The 23583-nt window shown below is 44.2% G+C and overlaps 1 protein-coding gene across 1 annotated transcript in view; it reads left to right on the top strand.

Annotated features, from left to right (window-relative positions):
- Positions 1–640: 640 nt before the first annotated feature.
- LOC129867980 (sarcoplasmic/endoplasmic reticulum calcium ATPase 1-like) overlaps positions 641–23583 on the top strand; it is a 110363-nt gene continuing 87420 nt past the window's right edge. Inside the window, exons 1-3 of the mRNA XM_055941511.1 lie at positions 641–1049; positions 20403–20420; positions 22190–22272. Coding sequence (XP_055797486.1) covers positions 932–1049; positions 20403–20420; positions 22190–22272 — 219 coding nt within the window. The 5' untranslated portion in view covers positions 641–931. The remainder of the gene's footprint in view (positions 1050–20402; positions 20421–22189; positions 22273–23583) is intronic.

The raw sequence follows: 23583 nt of genomic DNA on the forward strand, positions 1-23583 counted from the left end.
TAGTTCTCCTTAAAAAAAATTGTAATTAAGTATGTTTAAAAACAGCTTTTCTGTGTTTGAATGGTGTGGACATATCACAACAACAGAATGGCCTGGGCATATACTGGTCAATTAAAAGTATTAATTACAAGTAAACAGCTGATTGGCCAGCTCAGCCAATGAGACGTCTCACACAAAAACATGACGTCGTCCTCTATGAGGAAATAGAAAGCAAGTTTGAGGTGGGATTTTTGAAGTGTTTTTTCCCCCTCTCATTTATGCTTTTGTCATAAATACAAGTATAGGACGAGTCAACCACATTTCTGGGGTATGAGTAACATATTATGAGCTTTTAAATGTGAGATTTTCTCTGTGCACAAGATGATGTGCCAAAGGGGAAGAGATCCATAACCCCAAGCATGAACTGATGACATATAAAACATTTGTATCTTGAGAATGACATAATATTACCTCCTGTGACTTTTCATATGCGGTGCATCAGAACTATAGGCCTAAACCGAGAAGACACGGGCGGTCCGTATTTGGCTTACCAAAACCATGGGAGTTTAGCAGAGCTTTCCACTCAGGTAATGACAACCAATAGGAAGACAAGGGAGTGTTCGAACACGCTCACTCACGAGAGAGGCGGTCCCTCCGCAGTCCCAACATATCACACCTTGTGGTTTTGATGAAGTGCTGACTGCAATAGGATCTATTGGGCAATAGAGTTGTCTTGAAAAGGAATCCGGCGGTACAGCTCAAATTGTCGGCTCGCAGAAGAAGAGGCAGGTGACCGTCTAGCAGGCAGATCCACCTCCGCTTGGCAGTCTGAACGCAAGGCACATCGGTGGAAAACGACTGTATATTAGACCTTTATTGTCGTAATAGATATTCCATATTTAACTACATGCCTTTTAATTTAATTGTTTAGTTAGTCAGCTCTCCCTTCGAGATGGATAGCGCGCACACGAAATCCGCATCTGAAGTTTTAGAGAACTTCAGTGTGAACGAAAACACTGGACTCACACTTGAACAAGTCAAATCTAATTTTGAAAAATATGGACCGAACGGTGAGTAACATTGTTGCTGTTTACTGTTATTCAGTTTACCTGGTTGAGTGTTAAATGTAATTCTACCACAGTCACGGATTTCATTGAGCAGTTTAGGGGAGATGTAATTCTACCACAGTCACGGATTTCATTGGGTAGTTTAGGGGAGATGTAATTCTACCACAGTCACGGATTTCATTGAGCAGTTTAGGGGAGATGTAATTCTACCACAGTCACGGATTTCATTGAGCAGTTTAGGGGAGATGTAATTCTACCACAGTCACGGATTTCATTGAGCAGTTTAGGGGAGATGTAATTCTACCACAGTCACGGATTTCATTGGGTAGTTTAGGGAATATGTAATTCTACCACAGTCACGGATTTCATTGGGTAGTTTAGGGAAATTGGTTAAATTATTCCCCGCGCCTTATTGAAAAACACGAATATCTGTCGCATACATCCTGCAAATGTTCCTTCCACCCTACATCTGTTGACTGATCTTATGCTTGACGCTACTGCCCGTTTGTTATTTTTATAAAAAAAATTATCACACTTCACCGAGCTACATTGCGTTTCTCGCTTTAAAAAAAGTTGTGTGGAAACAACGCACTGAACCGGAACGCTCCTTATCACGGATAACTATTACAACCTTCAACCAGATTAATAATAGAATATGCTATTATTATAACACCTGTATTTAGGCTGGACGTCTATCGCATCGGGTTTGTAATGCATTCATGCATGTATTTTTTTTTTTGGGGGGGGGGGTACGTAGACTAGCTTTATGGCACGTTCATCAACGACAATTATTAATTAAGAATAACTATTGCATAGTGCAATACTGTAACAATTCCATTTGGGGCTATAGTCAACAATAGGAATAGCCTTTACACATTGTGGTACCATCTAGCTTTTTGATAATGACTCTGTTCCATTACACATAGTCATTGGACTAAGGCACCTTCTATACGGGGGATTTGTTCGATGCTCGGTCTGGACATTAACATGCATCGCTTGCAATAGAAGCAAAATGACCTTATCTTTTCATATCAGCGATACATAATTATCCAAAAAAAACAAAAGGTAAAAGTGATACATACCTTTTTCTATAGGGTTAGGGTCCCACATAGCCACATTTCCATGTTACAGCGCTTTTCTACGGAAAACAGACAGAAGACCGTGGACTACCTGTGCAAATTAGCTTACTGGCTCTTCCCGAACACCTGTGTGTAAACGAAAGATGGACGCCACAAACGTGTTGTCACTGAAAAATACTGTCGGCTACAACTGTGTTAAAACAATGTACGTGTGTGTTTTGGCATTTTTTGAAATCATTTTAATGTGATATTAAAGTACAGGGATGTATGTGTCTAGAACCGTACTTCATTTGGTAATCGAAACCCGTTTATAGAGGAGGAAGTGTTTGGATGTTTTGACTTTCAGAGCCTATTCGCCCTTTAAACAGAACATGTAAGGTCCTTGGACTAAGGAGTAACTTTAGGCTTGAGCTAATTGGAGAACAACTATTCCCCCTTTCATTTAAAATAAATAAATAACATATTATTACTTGTCATTCCTGCTATAGACAGTCTACTATTTCATGTGAGTGGATATTTCACCAGAGGCAGTCAATCAAGTTGATAAGGAGGAAATGTTTCTGTGGGATATTCTGTCAAATACAGAACTGATAGAGAGAACTTGATTTACCTGTTTCCATTTCAACCTCATTTGTTGTATTACGCATGGTTAATACTCTAGGTTTGAAGTTACACACTCATGCCATGGTAAGCTACTGTATCAAGGGGAAGAGACTGGCATTTAGTGATCATTCTGGATTCCACTATGGCACCACCATTAATTATGGATTCCACTATGGCACCACCATTAATTCAGGATTCCACTATGGCACCACCATTAATTCAGGATTCCACTATGGCACCACCATTAATTCTGGATTCCACTATGGCACCACCATTAATTCAGGATGCCACTATGGCACCACTATTAATTCAGGATTCCACTATGGCACCACCATTAATTCAGGATTCCACTATGGCACCACCATTAATTCTGGATTCCACTATGGCACCACAATTAATTCAGGATTCCACTATGGCACCACCATTCATTCTGGATTCCACTATGGCACCACCATTCATTCTGGATTCCACTATGGCACCACCATTAATTCTGGATTCCACTATGGCACCAGAATTAATTCTGGATTCCACTATGGCACCAGCATTAATTCTGGAGTCCACTATAGCACCACCATTCATTCTGGATTCCACTATGGCACCACCATTCATTCTGGATTCCACTATGGCACCACCATTCATTCTGGATGCCACGATGGCACCACCATTCATTCAGGATTCCACTATGGCACCACCATTCATTCTGGATTCCACTATGGCACCACCATTCATTCTGGATTCCACTATGGCACCACCATTAATTCTGGATTCCACTATGGCACCACCATTAATTCTGGATTCCACTATGGCACCACCATTAATTCTGGATTCCACTATGGCACCACCATTCATTCTGGATTCCACTATGGCACCACCATTCATTCTGGATTCCACTATGGCACCACCATTAATTCTGGATTCCACTATGGCACCACCATTAATTCTGGATTCCACTATGGCACCACCATTAATTCTGGATTCCACTATGGGATCACCATTAATTCTGGATGCCACGATGGCACCACCATTCATTCTGGATTCCACGATGGCACCACCATTCATTCAGGATTCCACTATGGCACCACCATTAATTCTGGATTCCACTATGGCACCACCATTCATTCTGGATTCCACTATGGGATCACCATTAATTCTGGATGCCACGATGGCACCACCATTCATTCTGGATTCCACGATGGCACCACCATTAATTCAGGATTCCACTATGGCACCACCATTAATTCAGGATTCCACTATGGCACCACCATTCATTCAGGATTCCACTATGGCACCACCATTAATTCTGGATTCCACTATGGCACCACCATTAATTCTGGATTCCACTATGGCACCACCATTCATTCTGGATTCCACTATGGCACCACCATTCATTCAGGATTCCACTATGGCACCACCATTAATTCAGGATTCCACTATGGCACCACCATTAATTCAGGATTCCACTATGACACCACCATTAATTCTGGATTCCACTATAACACCACCATTAATTCTGGATTCCACTATGACACCACCATTAATTCTGGATTCCACTATGGCACCACCATTCATTCAGGATTCCACTATGACACCACCATTAATTCTGGATTCCACTATGACACCACCATTAATTCTGAATTCCACTATGACACCACCATTAATTCAGGATTCCACTATGGCACAACCATTCATTCAGGATTCCACTATGGCACCACCATTCATTCTGGATTCCACTATGGCACCACCATTCATTCAGGATTCCACTATGGCACCACCATTAATTCAGGATTCCACTATGGCACCACCATTAATTCAGGATGCCACTATGGCACCACCATTAATTCAGGATTCCACTATGGCACCACCATTAATTCGGGATTCCACTATGGCACCACCATTAATTCGGGATTCCACTATGGCACCACCATTAATTCGGGATTCCACTATGGCACCACCATTCATTCGGGATTCCACTATGGCACCACCATTCATTCTGGATTCCACTATGGCACCAGCATTAATTCTGGATTCCACTATGGCACCAGCATTAATTCTGGATTCCACTATGGCACCACCATTAATTCGGGATTCCACTATGGCACCACCATTCATTCTGAATTCCACGATGGCACCACCATTCATTCTGGATTCCACGATGGCACCACCATTCATTCTGGATGCCACGATGGCACCACCATTCATTCAGGATTCCACTATGGCACCACCATTCATTCTGGATTCCACTATGGCACCACCATTCATTCTGGATTCCACTATGGCACCACCATTCATTCTGGAGTCTACTATGGCACCACCATTCATTCTGGATTCCACTATGGCACCACCATTAATTCTGGATTCCACTATGGCACCACCATTAATTCTGGATTCCACTATGGCACCACCATTAATTCTGGAGTCTACTATGGCACCACCATTCATTCAGGATTCCACTATGGCACCACCATTCATTCTGGATTCCACTATGGCACCACCATTCATTCTGGATTCCACTATGGCACCACCATTAATTCTGGATTCCACTATGACACCACCATTAATTCTGGATTCCACTATGACACCACCATTAATTCTGGATTCCACTATGACACCACCATTAATTCTGGATTCCACTATGACACCACCATTAATTCTGGATTCCACTATGACACCACCATTAATTCTGGATTCCACTATGACACCACCATTAATTCAGGATTCCACTATGACACCACCATTAATTCTGGATTCCACTATGACACCACCATTAATTCTGGATTCCACTATGACACCACCATTAATTCTGGATTCCACTATGACACCACCATTAATTCTGGATTCCACTATGACACCACCATTCATTCAGGATTCCACTATGGCACCACCATTCATTCTGGATTCCACTATGGCACCACCATTAATTCAGGATTCCACTATGGCACCACCATTAATTCTGGATTCCACTATGGCACCACCATTCATTCAGGATTCCACTATGGCACCACCATTCATTCAGGATTCCACTATGGCACCACCATTCATTCAGGATTCCACTATGGCACCACCATTCATTCTGGATTCCACTATGGCACCACCATTCATTCTGGATTCCACTATGGCACCACCATTCATTCTGGATTCCACTATGGCACCACCATTAATTCTGGATTCCACTATGGCACCACCATTCATTCTGGATTCCACTATGGCACCACCATTCATTCTGGATTCCACTATGGCACCACCATTCATTCTGGATTCCACTATGGCACCACCATTCATTCAGGATTCCACTATGACACCACCATTCATTCTGGATTCCACTATGGCACCACCATTCATTCTGGATTCCACTATGGCACCACCATTCATTCTGGATTCCACTATGGCACCACCATTCATTCAGGATTCCACTATGGCACCACCATTCATTCTGGATTCCACTATGGCACCACCATTCATTCTGGATTCCACTATGGCACCACCATTCATTCTGGATTCCACTATGGCACCACCATTAATTCAGGATTCCACTATGGCACCACCATTAATTCAGGATTCCACTATGGCACCACCATTAATTCTGGATTCCACTATGGCACCACCATTAATTCAGGATTCCACTATGGCACCACCATTAATTCTGGATTCCACTATGGCACGCCCAGTTCAGGAACAGAGGGGGCCAAGGCGACTTGCTTAACACAGCACACCCACATATTTGGTGTCAGACTTAGTACCATAATGATAACATTCATAGGTTAAGGAAACTCTTTTCTTCTACTTCTGGGAGAAAGCTGAACAACAGCGCCGGAACAACATCGCCGGAACAACAGCGCTGACTTGTGTGAAATCGGCACGGAAAACAAATATCCCGGACCGTCCCTCAATGTGCTCAAAGGGGCGTTTCTATAGGTTACAACCTGTTGATGATGCAGTATAATGGTACACGTCTTTTCCTCCCGGGATTTATTGGATCTTAATCAGATGTAGCTGTGCTGCTGCTTAATGGATGTTTTACTGAACTTGCCACCTTTACAATGGTCCTGAGTCTATGGCCTGATTGTTTTTGCATGGTGGCTGGTGCCTTTTAGCCATAGAGGAGGGCTGCTGCGCTGTATCGTTAGAGAACCAGCAGTCCTTTGTTGGCTCAGAGCGAGACCTACCCAGAGATCTGTGTGTGGCGGTGACGACTTCATGGAAAAAGAAACGTCTAGTTACAGATAGCATCTCTTTCGTTGCTAGCTGTGAACTGACTTCCCGTGTGTGTGTGTGTGTGCTCGTAGATATGTTTGCTTAAGGGAATACCCTTTCCTCTCTTGGCTGTAAACCAGGGTTGCGTTCAGTAGGGCACAACGTTGTGGACCGTTCAGATATAAATATATTCTGTGGAACAAACATGCCTCTCGGACATGTAGAAGAAGCAATCTTGTCAGTTCTGTTCATGAAATGTCTATCTTCAACGTTCCACTGTATATTTCCTGCTGAACGTGACCAATGTCCCGCTCTCTAATCCCTCACAGCCAACAACACAAGGAAAAGGAAGTGTTATTTTAAGTTTTAATAACTACATGTCTCAGCTGAGTGGTGAATGTAGCACGCTGAACGGCTCGTTCCCCTCTGCCGACAAACCCCTCTGCCGACAAACCCCTCTGCCGACAAACCCCTCTGCCGACAAACCCCTCTGCCGACAAACCCACCACAGCCTGCCTTTTGTAGTTGACAGCAACGACTCGCGGTACTTGGATTACCAAATTGGTTCCAACGACTCGCGGTACTTGGATTACCCAGTTGGTTCCAACGACTCGCGGTACTTGGATTACCCAGTCGGTTCCAACGACTCACGACAATGAATTTGGTGATGGTCGAAGGGAGTAAGCCGCTGTTCAAAGTGTGTGGGTGTTTTTTCTGTTACAAACCCTCCATGATTCCATCTCGCTCTCTGACACCGAGATGGACTGTTTTCATAGGGAGAATACGGGAGCTGTTCTGTAGTCTCGTTTATTATTATTATTATTATTACACCTGTAGACAATATGTCCACAAACAAACATGTCCTGCAAACTAATCTCTTACTGGTGAACATGTCCTGCAAACTCATCTCTTACTGGTGAACATGTCCTGCAAACTCATCTCTTACTGGTGAACATGTCCTGCAAACTCATCTCTTACTGGTGAACATGTCCTGCAAACTCATCTCTTACTGGTGAACATGTCCTGCAAACTCATCTCTTACTGGTGAACATGTCCTGCAAACTCATCTCTTACTGGTGAACATGTCCTGCAAACTCATCTCTTACTGGTGAACATGTCCTGCAAACTCATCTCTTACTGGTGAACATGTCCTGCAAACTGATCTCTTACTGGTGAACATATCCTGCAAACTCATCTCTTACTGGTGAACATGTCCTGCAAACTCATCTCTTACTGGTGAACATGTCCTGCAAACTCATCTCTTACTGGTGAACATGTCCTGCAAACTCATCTCTTACTGGTGAACATGTCCTGCAAACTCATCTCTTACTGGTGAACATGTCCTGCAAACTCATCTCTTACTGGTGAACATGTCCTGCAAACTCATCTCTTACTGGTGAACATGTCCTGCAAACTCATCTCTTACTGGTGAACATGTCCTGCAAACTCATCTCTTACTGGTGAACATGTCCTGCAAACTCATCTCTTACTGGTGAACACAAACCGGATTAGGTAGGTTATTGCTGTATGGCAGTACTTTTGGGCTTGGGGAACTTGTAAGGCCATAAGCCTAATTATCAAAGAGAATAGGTTCTCAGTCAGTTTATCTGGTAAATAAATAATCCGCTGTGCATGAGTGCATATTTCTGAATATTTATAATGTATTTAGGGGTAACTCAAAAAAAAATAAAAAAAAGGTTATGAACTAGGGAAGCCCCTTGTTCCTTCAAGCGATCTGCTCGGCCGTAGCAGGTACTAGCAACAATCCAGGGGAAGATGTATCGCTATGCCAGTTTCTTAGACACAGACATAACATTCCTACGTCAATACAGGATGGGAGGTCTATTTCGCGCTTTGTCTGGCCCTGGAACTCCTGGATGGAGTGTTCATTAGGCACCAAAATGGAAACTAAAATGGAAACTAAAATGGACTATCTGGATTTATAGGTGTTTTCTATTGGAAAACATTTTTCTACGGTTTTCTCAGATCACGACCATGGGCAATGTAGGGGAGACTCCTCCATTTTTGATGAAACATTGTCACCGTTGGTAGTGTCAGAGGTGGGTTGTGCCTTGGTGTTACTGTTATCCTAGCATAGCACACACATTTAGTAAGGCCTGTCTTACCCCTCGTCAAAACCTGTGGTATCATTATGGAAGTCATGTCTCCTTTTATTTTGAAACTGATAGGGGGGAGGACATTTTTGTTTTGTGACCTCAAAAGTTTTAGCCCTGTGTTTTACATACTCAAAGATGGAATATTTGGGTGGGTTGATGACATTAACATGGTCAAAAACATTGGTTGTCACTTAACGAGTTGGTTTTAATTGTTACAAACGGTGACAAACACTAGCAAGCAGAGTATATTTCAGTTCTTTCCTTCATGTTAAGAGGACTTGAACGTCTCTGTCCACACAGACCATTGGGACTCACGCCTAGTGTCCTTGCTACATCAGGCCACACCACACGCACCCCCACCCATCTGGTAAAATGGACTGTGTGTGTCATTCACAAGAATATTTACAACTTCTCTTTTTGTCTGCTGGTGTTACTTGTGAAGACCGCAACTCTGAACGTGTGTGTAGTGAAAGAAGACAGACAGGCCTCTCTGCACGCTGAACGTACTATAACAAAGGATGTTGCTTTGAGAACATGCGTGAGGGGTGACTTGAATTTGCAGCTTGCACCCCCACCCACGTGGAGGGTGGTTTAAAAAAAGCTTTTTTTGTACCCCTGTGTCTGTGTAAGAGAAATGGGCCAGCACGCTGGCTCTGTCGTCTGGCTGGGGCTGCTGACTTAATGTTTGTAGAACACAGACCCTAACCCTACCTTACGTAAAACACGGACCCTACCTTACATAAAACACGGACCCTACCCTACGTAAAACACGGACCCTATGTAAAACACAGACCCTACCCTATGTAAAACAGACTAGGGTTGAATTGCGGAAACCTGGTTACCAAGATTTACGACCCAAAACGACTCTCTTTTCCCAGGATAAATAACTGAGAGAAACCGGTAAATTATTTATAAACTCAGCAAAAAAGAAACGTCCTCTCATTGTCAACTGTGTTTATTTTAAGCAAACTTAACATGTGTAAATATTTGTATGAACATAACAAGATTCAACAACTGAGACACTGAACACGTTCCACAGACATGTGACTAACAGAAATGGAATAATGTGTCCCTGAACAAAGGGGGGGGGGGGGGGGGGGGGGGCAAAATCAAAAGTAACTGTCAGTATCTGGTGTGGCCACCAGCTGCATTAAGTACTGCAGTGCATCTCCTCCTCGTGGACTGCACCAGATTTGCCGGTTCTTGCTGTGAGATGTTACCCCACTCTTCCACCAAGGCACCTGCAAGTTCCCGGACATTTCTGGGGGGAATGGCCCTAGCCCTCACCCTCCGATCCCACAGGTCCCAGACGTTCTCAATGGGATTGAGATCCGGGCTCTTCGCTGGCCATGGCAGAACACTAACATTCCTGTCTTGCAGGATATGACACACAGAACGAGCAGTATGGCTGGTGGCATTGTCATGCTTGAGGGTCATATCAGGATCAGCCTGTAGGAAGGGTACTACATGAGGGAGGAGGATGTCTTCCCTGTAACGCACAGCATTGAGATTGCCTGCAATGACACCAAGCTCAGTCCGATGATGCTGTGACACACCGCCCCAGACCATGACTGACCCTCCACCTCCAAATCGATCCCGCTCCAGAGTACGCTCATTCCTTCAACGATAAACGCAAATCCGACCATCACCCCTGGTGAGACACAACTGCGACTCGTCAGTGAAGAGCACTTTCAGTCCTGTCTGGTCCAGCGACGGTGGGTTTGTGCCCGTAGGCGACGTTTCTGCCGGTGGTGTCTGGTGAGGACCTGCCTTACAACAGGCATATAAGCCCTCAGTCCAACCACTGTCAGCCTATTGCGGACAGTCTGAGCACTGATGGAGGGATAGTGAATTCCAGGTGTAACTTGGGCAGTTGTTGTTGCCATCCTGTACCTGTACTGCAGGAGTGATATTTGGATGTACCGATCCTGTGCAGGTGTTGTTACATGTGGTCTGCCACTGCGAGGACGATCAGCTGTCTGTCCTGTCTCCCTGTAGCTCTGTCTTAGGCGTCTCACAGTACGGACATTGCAATTTATTGCCCTGGCCACATCTGCAGTCCTCATGTCTCCTTGCAGCATGCCTAAGGCACGTTCACGCAGATGAGCAGGGACGATGGGCATCTTTCTTTTGTTTTTTTTCAGAGTCAGTAGAAAGGCCTCTTTAGTGTCCTAAGTTTTCATAACTGTGACCTTAATTGCCTTCCGTCTGTAAGTTGTTAGTGTCTTAACGACCGTTCCACAGGTGCATGTTCATTAATTGTTTATGGTTCATTGCACAAGCATGGGAAACAGTGTTTAAACCCTTTACATTGAGATCTGTGAAGTTATTTGGATTTTTACAAATTATCTTTGAAAGACAGGGTCCTGAAAATGGGATGTTTCTTTTTTTGCTGAGTTTATTAATGGAATAGAACTGTTAAATTATATTTTACGTCAAAATGTAGCTTCTCTATTGCCTTGTCTCTGTGTGATGAATCACCAATGTTCAGGGTGGGGACAGACAGCCCATCTCAAAATGGAGCACAGACCTCAGCTATAGGCCGTAGACCGATCATCTCATCATGGTAACTTTTCTTTTCTTCCTGTGACAGGCAGGTAGGCCTACAAGGAATTGCAATCTACTGCAGCGTTCTGTCATGCTATCCAGGTCTGTGCCCAAACATTTGAGTTTCTACTTTTAAAAATCCACATTTCCAGAAACAAGTCTCTCACCGTTGCCGCTTGCTATAGACCACCCTCTGCCCCCAGCTGTGCCCTGGACACCATATGTGAATTGATTGTCCCCCATCTATCTTCAGAGCACGTACTGTTAGGTGACCTAAACTGGGACATGCTTTACACCCCGGCCGTCCTACAATCTAAGCTTGATGCCCTCAATCTCACACAAATTATCAATGAACCTACCAGGTACAACCCCAAATCTGTAAACACGAGCACCCTCATAGATATCATCCTAACCAACCTGCCCTCCAAATACACCTCTGCTGTCTTCAACTAGGATCTCAGCAATTACTGCCTCATTGCCTGCGTTCGTAATGGGTCTGCGGTCAAACGACCACCCCTCATCACTGTCAAACGCTCCCTAAAACACTTCAGCGAGCAGGCCTTTCTAATCGACCTGGCCCGGGTATCCTGGAAGGATATTGACCTCATTCCGTCAGTAGAGGATGCCTGCTTATTCTTTAAAAGGGCTTTCCTCACAATATTAAATAAGCATGCCAGATTAAAAAAATGTTGAACCAGGAACAGATATAGCCCTTGGTTCACTCCAGACCTGACTGCCTTTGACCAGCACAAAAACATCCTGTGGCGTACTGCATTAGCATCGAATAGCCCCCGCGATATGCAACTTTTCAGGGAAGTCAGGAACCAATATACACAGGCAGTTAGGAAAGCAAAGGCTAGCTTTTTCAAATAGAAATTTGCATCCTGCAGCACAAAGTTCTGAGACACTGTAAAGTCCATGGAGAATAAGATCACCTCCTCCCAGCTACCCACTGCACTGAGGCTAGAAAACACTGTCACCACCGAATAATCCACAATAATTTATAATTTCATCAATAATTTTTCTACGGCTGGCCATGCTTTCCACCTGGCCACCCCAACCCTGGTCAACAGCCCTGCACTCCCCACAGTTACTCTCCCAAACCTCCCCCATTTCTCCTTCACCCAAATCCAGATAGCTGATGTTCTGAAAGAGCTGTATAATCTGGACCCCTACAAATCAGCAAGGCTAGACCATCTCTTTCTAAAATGACCTGCCCGAAACCCCCAATTACTAGCCTGTTTAACCTCTTTCGTTCGTCTGAGATCCCTAAAGATTAGAACGCTCCTGCGGTCATCCCCCTCTTCAAAGGGGGAGACACTCTAGACCCAAACTGCTACAGACCTATATCTATCTTGCCCTGCCTTTCTAATGTCTTTGAAAGCCAAGTTAACAAACAGATCACTGGCCATTTCGAATCCAACCGTACCTTCTCCGCTATGCAATCTGGTTTCAGAGCTGGTCATGGGTGCACCTCAGCTACGCTCAAGGTCCTAAACAACATCATAACCTCCATCGATAAGAGACAATACTGTGCAGCTGTATTTATAGACCTGGCCAAGGCTTTCGACTCTGTCAATCACCACATTCTTATCGGCGGACTCAACAGCCTTGGTTTCTCAAATGTCTTTGTGTCATTTCTAGACCTGACCTGTTTCCACAGACCTTAGCTACAGTGTCAGTCCTGCTGCAAGGTCCTTAACTATGAGACCGACCGAGAGAGAGAGTTGGAGTGCTTGCTGACTGCTCTCTATGGACTTTTGCAACAGCTACTGACTGTCTGGCTATTTATTTGACTAACCCTGGCTATTTATTTGACTAACCCTGGCTATTTATTTGACTAACCCTGGCTATTTATTTGATTAACTCTGGCTATTTATTTGACTAACTCTGGCTATTTATTTGACTAACTCTGGCTATTTATTTGACTAACTCTGGCTATTTATTTGACTAACTCTGGCTATTTATTTGACTAACTCTGGCTATTTATTTGACTAACTCTGGCTATTTATTTGACTAACTCTGGCTATTTATTTGACTAACTCTGGCTATTTATTTGACTAACTCTGGCTATTTATTTGACTAACTCTGGCTATTTATTTGACTAACTCTGGCTATTTATTTGACTAACTCTGGCTATTTATTTGACTAACTCTGGCTATTTATTTGACTAACTCTGGCTATTTATTTGACTAACTCTGGCTATATATTTGACTAACTCTGGCTATATATTTGACTAACTCTGGCTATATATTTGACTAACTCTGGCTATATATTTGACTAACTCTGGCTATATATTTGACTAACTCTGGCTATTTATTTGACTAACTCTGGCTATATTCTTGAATGCAGCAGTAGGCCAACGGAGGGCATCTCCTGACCACCTGCTTATTACCCCACTATAAAAGCCAGTACCAGTTCCCTCTGTTTCAGAGCTTTTTAACTATTTAGTCTATGGGGTTTTACGATGCTGCACTTGCTGTTCGATGCGTAGAGAGCCAGTGCGCATCCCCACTGACCCCCTATTAGGGCTCCCGAGTGGCGGAGCGGTCTAAGGCACTGCATCTCAGTGCTAGAGGTGTCGCTACAGACCATGGTTCGATATCCGGCTGTATCACAACTGGCAATGATAGGGAGTCCCATAGGGCGGTGCACAATTGGCCCAGCGTCGCCCGGTTAGGGTTTGGCCCGGGGGGTAGGCAGTCATTGTAAAATAAGATTTTGTTCTTAACTGGCTTCGTAGTTAAAAAAAAATAAAAAATTGTAGTGAACCACATTTTGACCTATTCCGTTAATGGTGCTCTGGTCAAATGTAGTGCACTATATTGAGAATAGGGTGCCATTTTGATGCAGACCAAGTGTGTAGTGTCGGGATGTATCAAGGTCCTAAATGCGTTGCTTAACAGTTATTTTTGTGTTATTTTCGGCAGGCGTTGGCACTGTATTCCAGTAGTTTCCACAAGCCAAGTAGTCATGGCAACCGTTTTGAAAACTTTCACGTATTTGCAGTTGAGGCCGAGAGGACCTCAATCTCAAATCATAGTTTATTTGTCACGTGTGCCGAATACAACAGGTGTAGTAGACCTTACAGTGACATGCCGAATACAACAGGTGTAGTAGACCTTACAGTGACATGCCGAATACAACAGGTGTAGTAGACCTTACAGTGACATGCCGAATACAACAGGTGTAGTAGACCTTACAGTGAAATGCTGAATACGACAGGTGTAGTAGACCTTACAGTGAAATGCTGAATACGACAGGTGTAGTAGACCTTACAGTGAAATGCTGAATACGACAGGTGTAGTAGACCTTACAGTGACATGCCGAATACGACAGGTGTAGTAGACCTTACAGTGAAATGCTGAATACGACAGGTGTAGTAGACCTTACAGTGAAATGCTGAATACGACAGGTGTAGTAGACCTTACAGTGAAATGCTGAATACGACAGGTGTAGTAGACAGTGAAATGCTGAATACAACAGGTGTAGTAGACAGTGAAATGCTGAATACAACAGGTGTAGTAGACAGTGAAATGCTGAATACAACAGGTGTAGTAGACCTTACAGTGAAATGCTGAATACAACAGGTGTAGTAGACCTTACAGTGAAATGCCGAATACAACAGGTGTAGTAGACCTTACAGTGAAATGCCGAATACAACAGGTGTAGTAGACCTTACAGTGAAATGCCGAATACAACAGGTGTAGTAGACCTTACAGTGACATGCCGAATACAACAGGTGTAGTAGACCTTACAGTGAAATGCTGAATACGACAGGTGTAGTAGACCTTACAGTGAAATGCTGAATACGACAGGTGTAGTAGACCTTACAGTGAAATGCTGAATACGACAGGTGTAGTAGACCTTACAGTGAAATGCTGAATACGACAGGTGTAGTAGACCTTACAGTGAAATGCTGAATACGACAGGTGTAGTAGACCTTACAGTGAAATGCTGAATACGACAGGTGTAGTAGACCTTACAGTGAAATGCTGAATACGACAGGTGTAGTAGACAGTGAAATGCTGAATACAACAGGTGTAGTAGACAGTGAAATGCTGAATACAACAGGTGTAGTAGACCTTACAGTGAAATGCTGAATACAACAGGTGTAGTAGACCTTACAGTGAAATGCTGAATACAACAGGTGTAGTAGACCTTACAGTGAAATGCTGAATACAACAGGTGTAGTAGACCTCACAGTGAAATGCTGAATACAACAGTTGTAGTAGACCTCACAGTGAAATGCTGAATACAACAGGTGTAGTAGACCTCACAGTGAAATGCTGAATACAACAGGTGTAGTAGACCTCACAGTGAAATGCTGAATACAACAGGTGTAGTAGACCTCACAGTGAAATGCTGAATACAACAGGTGTAGTAGACCTCACAGTGAAATGCTGAATACAACAGGTGTAGTAGACCTCACAGTGAAATGCTGAATACAACAGGTGTAGTAGACCTTACAGTGAAATGCTGAATACGACAGGTGTAGTAGACCTTACAGTGAAATGCCGAATACAACAGGTGTAGTAGACCTTACAGTGAAATGCTTAATACAACAGGTGTAGTAGACCTCACAGTGAAATGCTTACTTACAGGCTCTAACCAATGGTGTGAAAAAAAAGGTGTGTGTGTGTGTGTGTGTATAAGTAAAGAAATAAAACAACAGTAGAAAGACATTTGAAAAAAGAGTAGCAAGGCTAGATACAGACACCTGTTAGTCAGGCTTATTGAGGTAGTATGTACATGTAGATATGGTTAAAGTGACTATGCATATATGATGAACAGAGAGTAGCAGCAGCGTAAAAGAGGGGTTGGCGGGTGGTGGGTGGCGGGACCCAATGCAGATAGCCCGGTTAGCCAATGTGCGGGAGCACTGGTTGGTCAGGCCAATTGAGGTAGTATGTACATGAATGTATAGTTAGTGACTATGCATATAAGATAAACAGAGAGTAGCAGCAGCATAAAAGAGGGGTTGGGGGGGGGGTACACAATGCAAATAGTCTGGGTAGCCATTTGATTACCTGTTCAGGAGTCTTATGGCTTGGGGGTGAAAACTGTTGAGAAGCCTTTTTGTCCTAGACTTGGCACTCCGGTACCGCTTAATTGGTTAGGAGACCGTTAAAACGGCGGCCATCTCCTCCGGCTGGCCCTATTGCCGTGCTTTCCATATTATGACGTGGTAGTTTTAGTCTGAAACCATTACAGCTCTAATCATTAGGCAAAGGAGACATTTTAAAGGTGTGTGTGTGTGTGGTAGGAAGTTGTAATGAAAGCTACTGACTCAGCACATCCCATGTCCTAGTGGTGATGGATGTTACATTTCCTGCTGCTTCTTCTGGCTGGCTGTTACTGGCCATCAAACCTGGATTCAAATACTAGGTGAAGTCTTTCAAATACTTTAAGCATTTTCAGGGTTTCCACTTTTGCAACTATTCCATTGTGCTTGATCAAGTCCAGCTAAAGTATTTTAAATTATTTCAAATACTACCTAAATTATTTCAAATACTACCTAAATTATTTCAAATACTACCTAAATTATTTCAAATACTACCTAAATTATTTCAAATACTACCTAAATTATTTCAAATACTACCTAAATTATTTCAAATACTACCTAAATTATTTCAAATACTACCTAAATTATTTCAAATACAACCTAAATTATTTCAAATACAACCTAAATTATTTCAAATACTACCTAAATTATTTCAAATACTACCTAAATTATTTCAAATACTACCTAAACCCAGGTTTGCTGGCCATGTACTTGGACATTGTTCTGTTGGCTACTGTAACCAGGAAGTGGTTCCTCTCTGGTTGGACTGGTAGTGTATAAACAGGCTGGCTTTTGTTTTCATTGTCTCATAGCCAGGGGGAGAGCACATGATTGGTTGGGGGGGGGGGGGCAGAAAAAGAGAAGCTGAGAGCCAGGGAGAGAGAGAGTGGGGAAGAATAGAGGCATGGTGAAGTCAGTTTGTTGGAATGTTTCAGAACAGGATGAGGCTGACGCAACCCAGATGACTACAGTGAGGAGGGAATCCTTGGCACAGAGAGGGCTGGGGAACCCTGTTCAACCCCTCCAGTCCTCCCTCCCTCTTTCCCTACCTCGCTCCCTTCCAGCAAGCAAGCCTCTCTTCCCAGCTCAGACCAGCAGAACTAGGAACGGCAGCCAGCCTGTCTGCCATAAAAACAATTGTTTTCCTCCCCACTTGTCTAACAGGGAAAAGGGCTTATGTCAGACTGGCAGAGCAGGGAAAACTTTTCTGGATTTTCGGACACAGTACACAGTCCTCAAAGGGTTTCCCATGTTCAGCTCAGAGCTCCTACAGGAACCAGAGCCTCTATATGCATGTTGCTGAAATACTTTAAATACATTCTCATTAAGCAATGAATCATCGTTGCAATACAGATTACTGTGTGTGCGGATGAGGCAAGAATGATGATGATGAGATAATTGGTTAAGAACTAAGAAGGAATAGAAAGCTGTAGGGCTATGACTGAAATGCATTCACTAGTTGATATTTATAGGGCAGTTTTACAGTTTTTTCTGCTTCATCTTGCCCTTACTCTCCCACTTCCTGCTTCATCTTGCCCTTACTCTCCTGCTTCATCTTGCCCTTACTCTCCTGCTTCATCTTGCCCTTACTCTCCTGCTTCATCTTGCCCTTACTCTCCTGCTTCATCTTGCCCTTACTCTCCTGCTTCATCTTGCCCTTACTCTCCTGCTTCATCTTGCCCTTACTCTCCTGCTTCATCTTGCCCTTACTCTCCTGCTTCATCTTGCCCTTACTCTCCTGCTTCATCTTGCCCTTACTCTCTCACTTCTTGCTTGGATAACATGATCAGTGGAAACAGAGTGTTCTTCAAAGCACAATAACCCCTCTTTGTACTGCTACATTATTCATGTACTGTACCGTGTCAATAAAAAGCAATTTCATTAAATTATATTTTAACCTGAAATCATCAGACTATTTTTCTTTTTCTATTGTTTAATCAGCAAGTTGGTAGGAAGAATTCAAAAGGTCCTGATTTTTAACTCTGTGTAATTCTAGTGGTCCTGAAATAAAATTCAAATTTCCCGGCGTGCGGGTGTGTGTCTTGCTTGGGTATGTTTTTGGAAGGGCTCTCCTCCGGGCGAGTCACGTCATGGTTCCTCTACTTTTCAGCCCTCTGAGTGGGGTCACGTTTGATGGCCATGTAAGACCTCCAATGCCTAGTCATACTGTAGTTTGTTTCCAAACATATCCATCGTGCTTTTATATTTCAGGATTTCAATTATGGCTTTAGAGTAAGATTGGAAATTGCAGCTACTGAGAAGTTTCTGTGTTATCAAATATGAATGTTTTGCCCTGATCTCAGTAGGGTTATATAGACCAGTCTTACAGGAGCTCCAAGCTTGACCCGGGAGTGTATTGCTATAGCATGTTCAGCACTTCATTATATAATAATATATATATACACACACACACACACACACACACACACACACAATTTAGCAGGCGCTTTTATCCAAAGTGACTTAGTCATACATTTTACGTACGGGTGGTCCCGGGAATTGAACCCACTATCCTGTAAGGCCCATGTTTAACCAACCGAGCAACACAGAACATCACATTACCTGAGCTGTGACTTTAGTGTTATGCTGACCAGTATTGATGGACACGGGGTGCTGTAAAGAGGTTCTCATCACTGTGGTGGGTGTTGTGCTGCCTGTCCCTCACTCCTCTTCACCACGCCTCCCCCTCCCTCCACGCCCCCCCGCCCTCCCTCCACGCCCCCCCGCCCTCCCTCCACGCCCCCCCCCCTCCCTCCATGTCCCCCCCCTCCCTCCACGCCCCCCCGCCCTCCCTCCACGCCCCCCCCTCCCTCCATGTCCCCCCCCTCCCTCCACGCCCCCCCGCCCTCCCTCCACGCCCCCCCCCCTCCCTCCACGCCCCCCCCCCCCCTCCCTCCACGCCCCCCCCCCTCCCTCCACGCCCCCCCGCCCTCCCTCCACGCCCCCCCGCCCTCCCTCCACGCCCCCCCCTCCCTCCACGTCCCCCCGCCCTCCCTCCACGCCCCCCCGCCCTCCCTCCACGCCCCCCCGCCCTCCCTCCACGCCTCCCCCTCCCTCCATGTCCCCCCCCTCCCTCCACGCCCCCCCCTCCCTCCACGTCCCCCCCCGCCCTCCCTCCACGCCCCCCCTCCCTCCATGTCCCCCCCCTCCCTCCATGCCCCCCCCTCCCTCCACGCCCCCCCCTCCCTCCACGCCTCCCCCTCCCTCCACGCCCCCCCGCCCTCCCTCCACGCCTCCCCCTCCCTCCATGTCCCCCCGCCTCCCTCCACGCCCCCCCGCCCTCCCTCCACGTCCCCCCCCCCTCCCTCCATGCCTCCCCCTCCCTCCACGCCCCCCCGCCCTCCCTCCACGCCTCCCCCTCCCTCCACCCCCCACACACAGATCTGATAATGGTGAGAGCTGAAGAATAACATTTGTTTTTAAATGATCAGAGTTGTTACAACACACTAATCATTTAGTTCAGAAACACTGCCATGAGAGGCCTTCCTTTATTTCATATGTAAGCATACATTCAAACTCAACTGCTCCAGGATTAAGTGGAATTGTTTACACGTGTCAAAAGCTTCTCAAAGCCTGTTCTAAATTAATCTGTTAATCATTAACATGTCTTTGTGCTGTTCCTCCCCTCTCTCGCTGTCCCCCCCTCCCTCTCTCGCTGTTCCTCCTCTGTCGCTGTTCCTCCTCTCTCCTCTCTTCATCCATCTCCCCCTTCCATTCCTCCACGGATGACGTGATGGTGGTGTGACACTCACAGAGCTTCCGGCTGAAGAAGGTAAATATTGATATTTCCAGTGAGATTCTAGTGCCCCCTCCTTTACAAGCTGATGATTAGCCCTTTAGCTTAGGATCGTGTGTGTGTGTGAATCCTCGGAGTACACACTGACTTGCAGCACCACCCATATAGATTATAGATACACTGTCAATAGAAGAGAGATTATTGACTGGCAGAACAGAAGTATAGACCTATAGAAGTCAACGGATGGGTAATGCTGTTTTACTGTGGTTCCAATTCTCATGATGTACTTTCAGGCCTGGACTAAGAGTTTTTATAGGTACAGTATGTGTGACAAGATGATGTATAGCCGGACCGTCTTATGACTTGACTATATGTACAGGGCCTTCAGAAAGTAGTCGCACCTCTTGACTTTCTCCACATTTTTGTTGTTACAGCCAGAATGTTAAATGTATTACATTTAGATTTTGTCACTGGCCTACACACAATACCCCATAATGTCAAAGTGAAATAATGTTTTTTAACATTTTTTTTAAAACAAATTAATAAAAAATGAAAAGCTGAAATTTCTTGAGTCTAAGTATGTTTGTTTGTTATGGCAAGCCTAAATAAGTTCAGGAGTAAGATTAAGATACTTTTACAATAATAGTGTTAAACATGATTTTTGAATGACTTCCTCATCTCTGTACCCCACACATACAATTATCCGTAAGGTCCCCCAGTCGAGCAGTGAATTTCAAAACACAAAGACCAGGGAGGTTTTCCAATGCCTTACAAAGAAGGGCATCTATTGGTAGATGGGAAAGAATAAAAAGTTAACGTTGAATATCCCGTTGAGTCTGGTGAAGTTATTAATTACACTTTGGATGGTGTATCAATACACCCAGTCACTACAAAGATACAGGCGTCTTTCCTAACTCCGTTACCGGTTTAGAAGGAAACCTCTCAGGGATTTCACCATGATGCCAACTGAGGATGGATCTACAAGATTGTAGTTAGTCCACAATACTAACCTAATTGACAGAGTGAAAAGAAGGAAGCCTGTACAGAATACAAATATTCCAAAACATGCATCCTGTCCAAAACAGGCACTCAAGTAAAACTGAAATTAACATGTCTGATTACAAAGCATTATATTTGGGGCAAACGCATCACTGAGTACCACTCTTCATATTTTCAAGCATGGTGGTGGCTGCATCATGTCATGGGGACGCTTGTCATCGGCAAGGACTAGGGCGTTTTTAGGATAAAAATAAACTGAATAGAGTCAAGCAGAGGCAAAAATTCAAGAGGAAAACCTGACATTCACCTTTCAGTAGGACAATAAGCTAAAACACAAGGCCAAATAAACACTGGAGTTGCTTAACAAGACAACATTGTATGTTCCTGAGTGGCCTAGTTACAGTTTTGACTTAAATCTTATTGAAAATCTATGGCAAGCCTTAAATGGCTGTCTAGCAATGATCAACAACCAACTTGACAGAGCTTGAAGAATTCAGGTCTGCAAAACTCTTAGCGACGTACCCAGAAAGACTCACAGCTGTAATTGCTACCAAAGGTGATTCTAACATGTATTGACTCAAGGGTGTAAATACTTATGTAAATTAGATATTTATGTATTCATTTTTGCAATAAATGTATCAAAATTTCTGACCATGTTTTCACTTTTGTCATTATGGGGTATTGTGTGTAGTTGGATGATAACCTAAATTGAATGCATTTTTAACTTCGGGCTGTAGCACCACAAAATATGCAATAAGTCAAGGGGTATGAATACTTTCTGAAGTGTGTGTGTGTTTTTTTTTTAGGCAAGTCACTATGGGAGCTGGTGGTGGAGCAGTTTGAAGACCTCCTGGTCAGAATCCTGTTGTTAGCTGCCTGCGTCTCCTTTGTAAGTAACTATTCAACCCAATACCCTGCTGCTCATCACATTCTCCTTTGTAAGTAACTATTGAACCCAATACCCTGCTGCTCATCACATTCTCCTTTGTAAGTAACTATTGAACCCAATACCCTGCTGCTCATCACATTCTCCTTTGTAAGTAACTATTGAACCCGATACCCTGCTGCTCATCACATTCTCCTTTGTTCACTCCACTCATTCATATGAGTCCTATGTTTTTTGGCCTTTTTCTACAGTGGCTTGAACGTTTTACGTCTAGCTTTGCAGCTTAGCCCAATAGTGACAACCAGGCTACTCTGCGTTGACAGTGGACAGAATGTGTCTGTAATACCCTGCCTTGACAGTGGACAGAATGTGTCTGTAATACTCTGCCTTGACAGTGGACATAATGTGTTTATAATACCCTGCCTTGACAGTGGACAGAATGTGTCTGTAATACCCTGTCTGCAGGCATTGCTTTGCATACCACCTCCGTATTTCCAATAATACTGGCCTGCCGACGGCGGAAGGTTCAGACCCGTGACTCCCTAGATTTTCCCCTTAAAAGCATGTCTCTTTACTTCAGTATTTCCAATACTCTGACGCACACAATTCCTTAAATAGTGACCCTGTTTCTGGGCCAGGTGGTAGGGTGGAGTATGTGGCACGGCCAGGGGAACCCTGCCTGTATAATGATTTTATTTCCATCTATTACAGTCACCAGAGCCACGGGATAGAATTACAGGGCTATTCTGGGCAGCGGAAAATAAGTATTAAAATGTATATGATACAAATATATCTACACTAATTGCCTTTTGTGTTGATCCTGGTGTTTCTAAGTGGGAGGCTGTTTGTTTTTCCTAATGTAAACTGGGCTGCCCTTAATTGTAATTTAAATGTGTTAACACTGTAACAAGACCCTGTTTTTGTTCCACAGCTTTACTATACACCAAGCAGACTGAGCTACCTAGGCTGGTTTAACCTCCCACAGCTTTACTATACACCAAGCAGACTGAGCTACCTAGGCTGGTTTAACCTCCCACAGCTTTACTATACACCAAGCAGACTGAGCTACCTAGGCTGGTTTAACCTCCCACAGCTTTACTATACACCAAGCAGACTGAGCTACCTAGGCTGGTTTAACCTCCCACAGCTTTACTATACACCAAGCAGACTGAGCTACCTAGGCTGGTTTAACCTCCCACAGCTTTACTATACACCAAGCAGACTGAGATAGCTAGGCTGGTTTAACCTCCCGCACATCCTTTACTATACACCAAGCAGACTGAGCTACCTAGGCTGGTTTAAGCTCCCACATCC

Source organism: Salvelinus fontinalis, chromosome 13 (genome assembly GCF_029448725.1).
Source record: "Salvelinus fontinalis isolate EN_2023a chromosome 13, ASM2944872v1, whole genome shotgun sequence".
Taxonomy (NCBI): Eukaryota; Metazoa; Chordata; class Actinopteri; order Salmoniformes; family Salmonidae; genus Salvelinus; species Salvelinus fontinalis.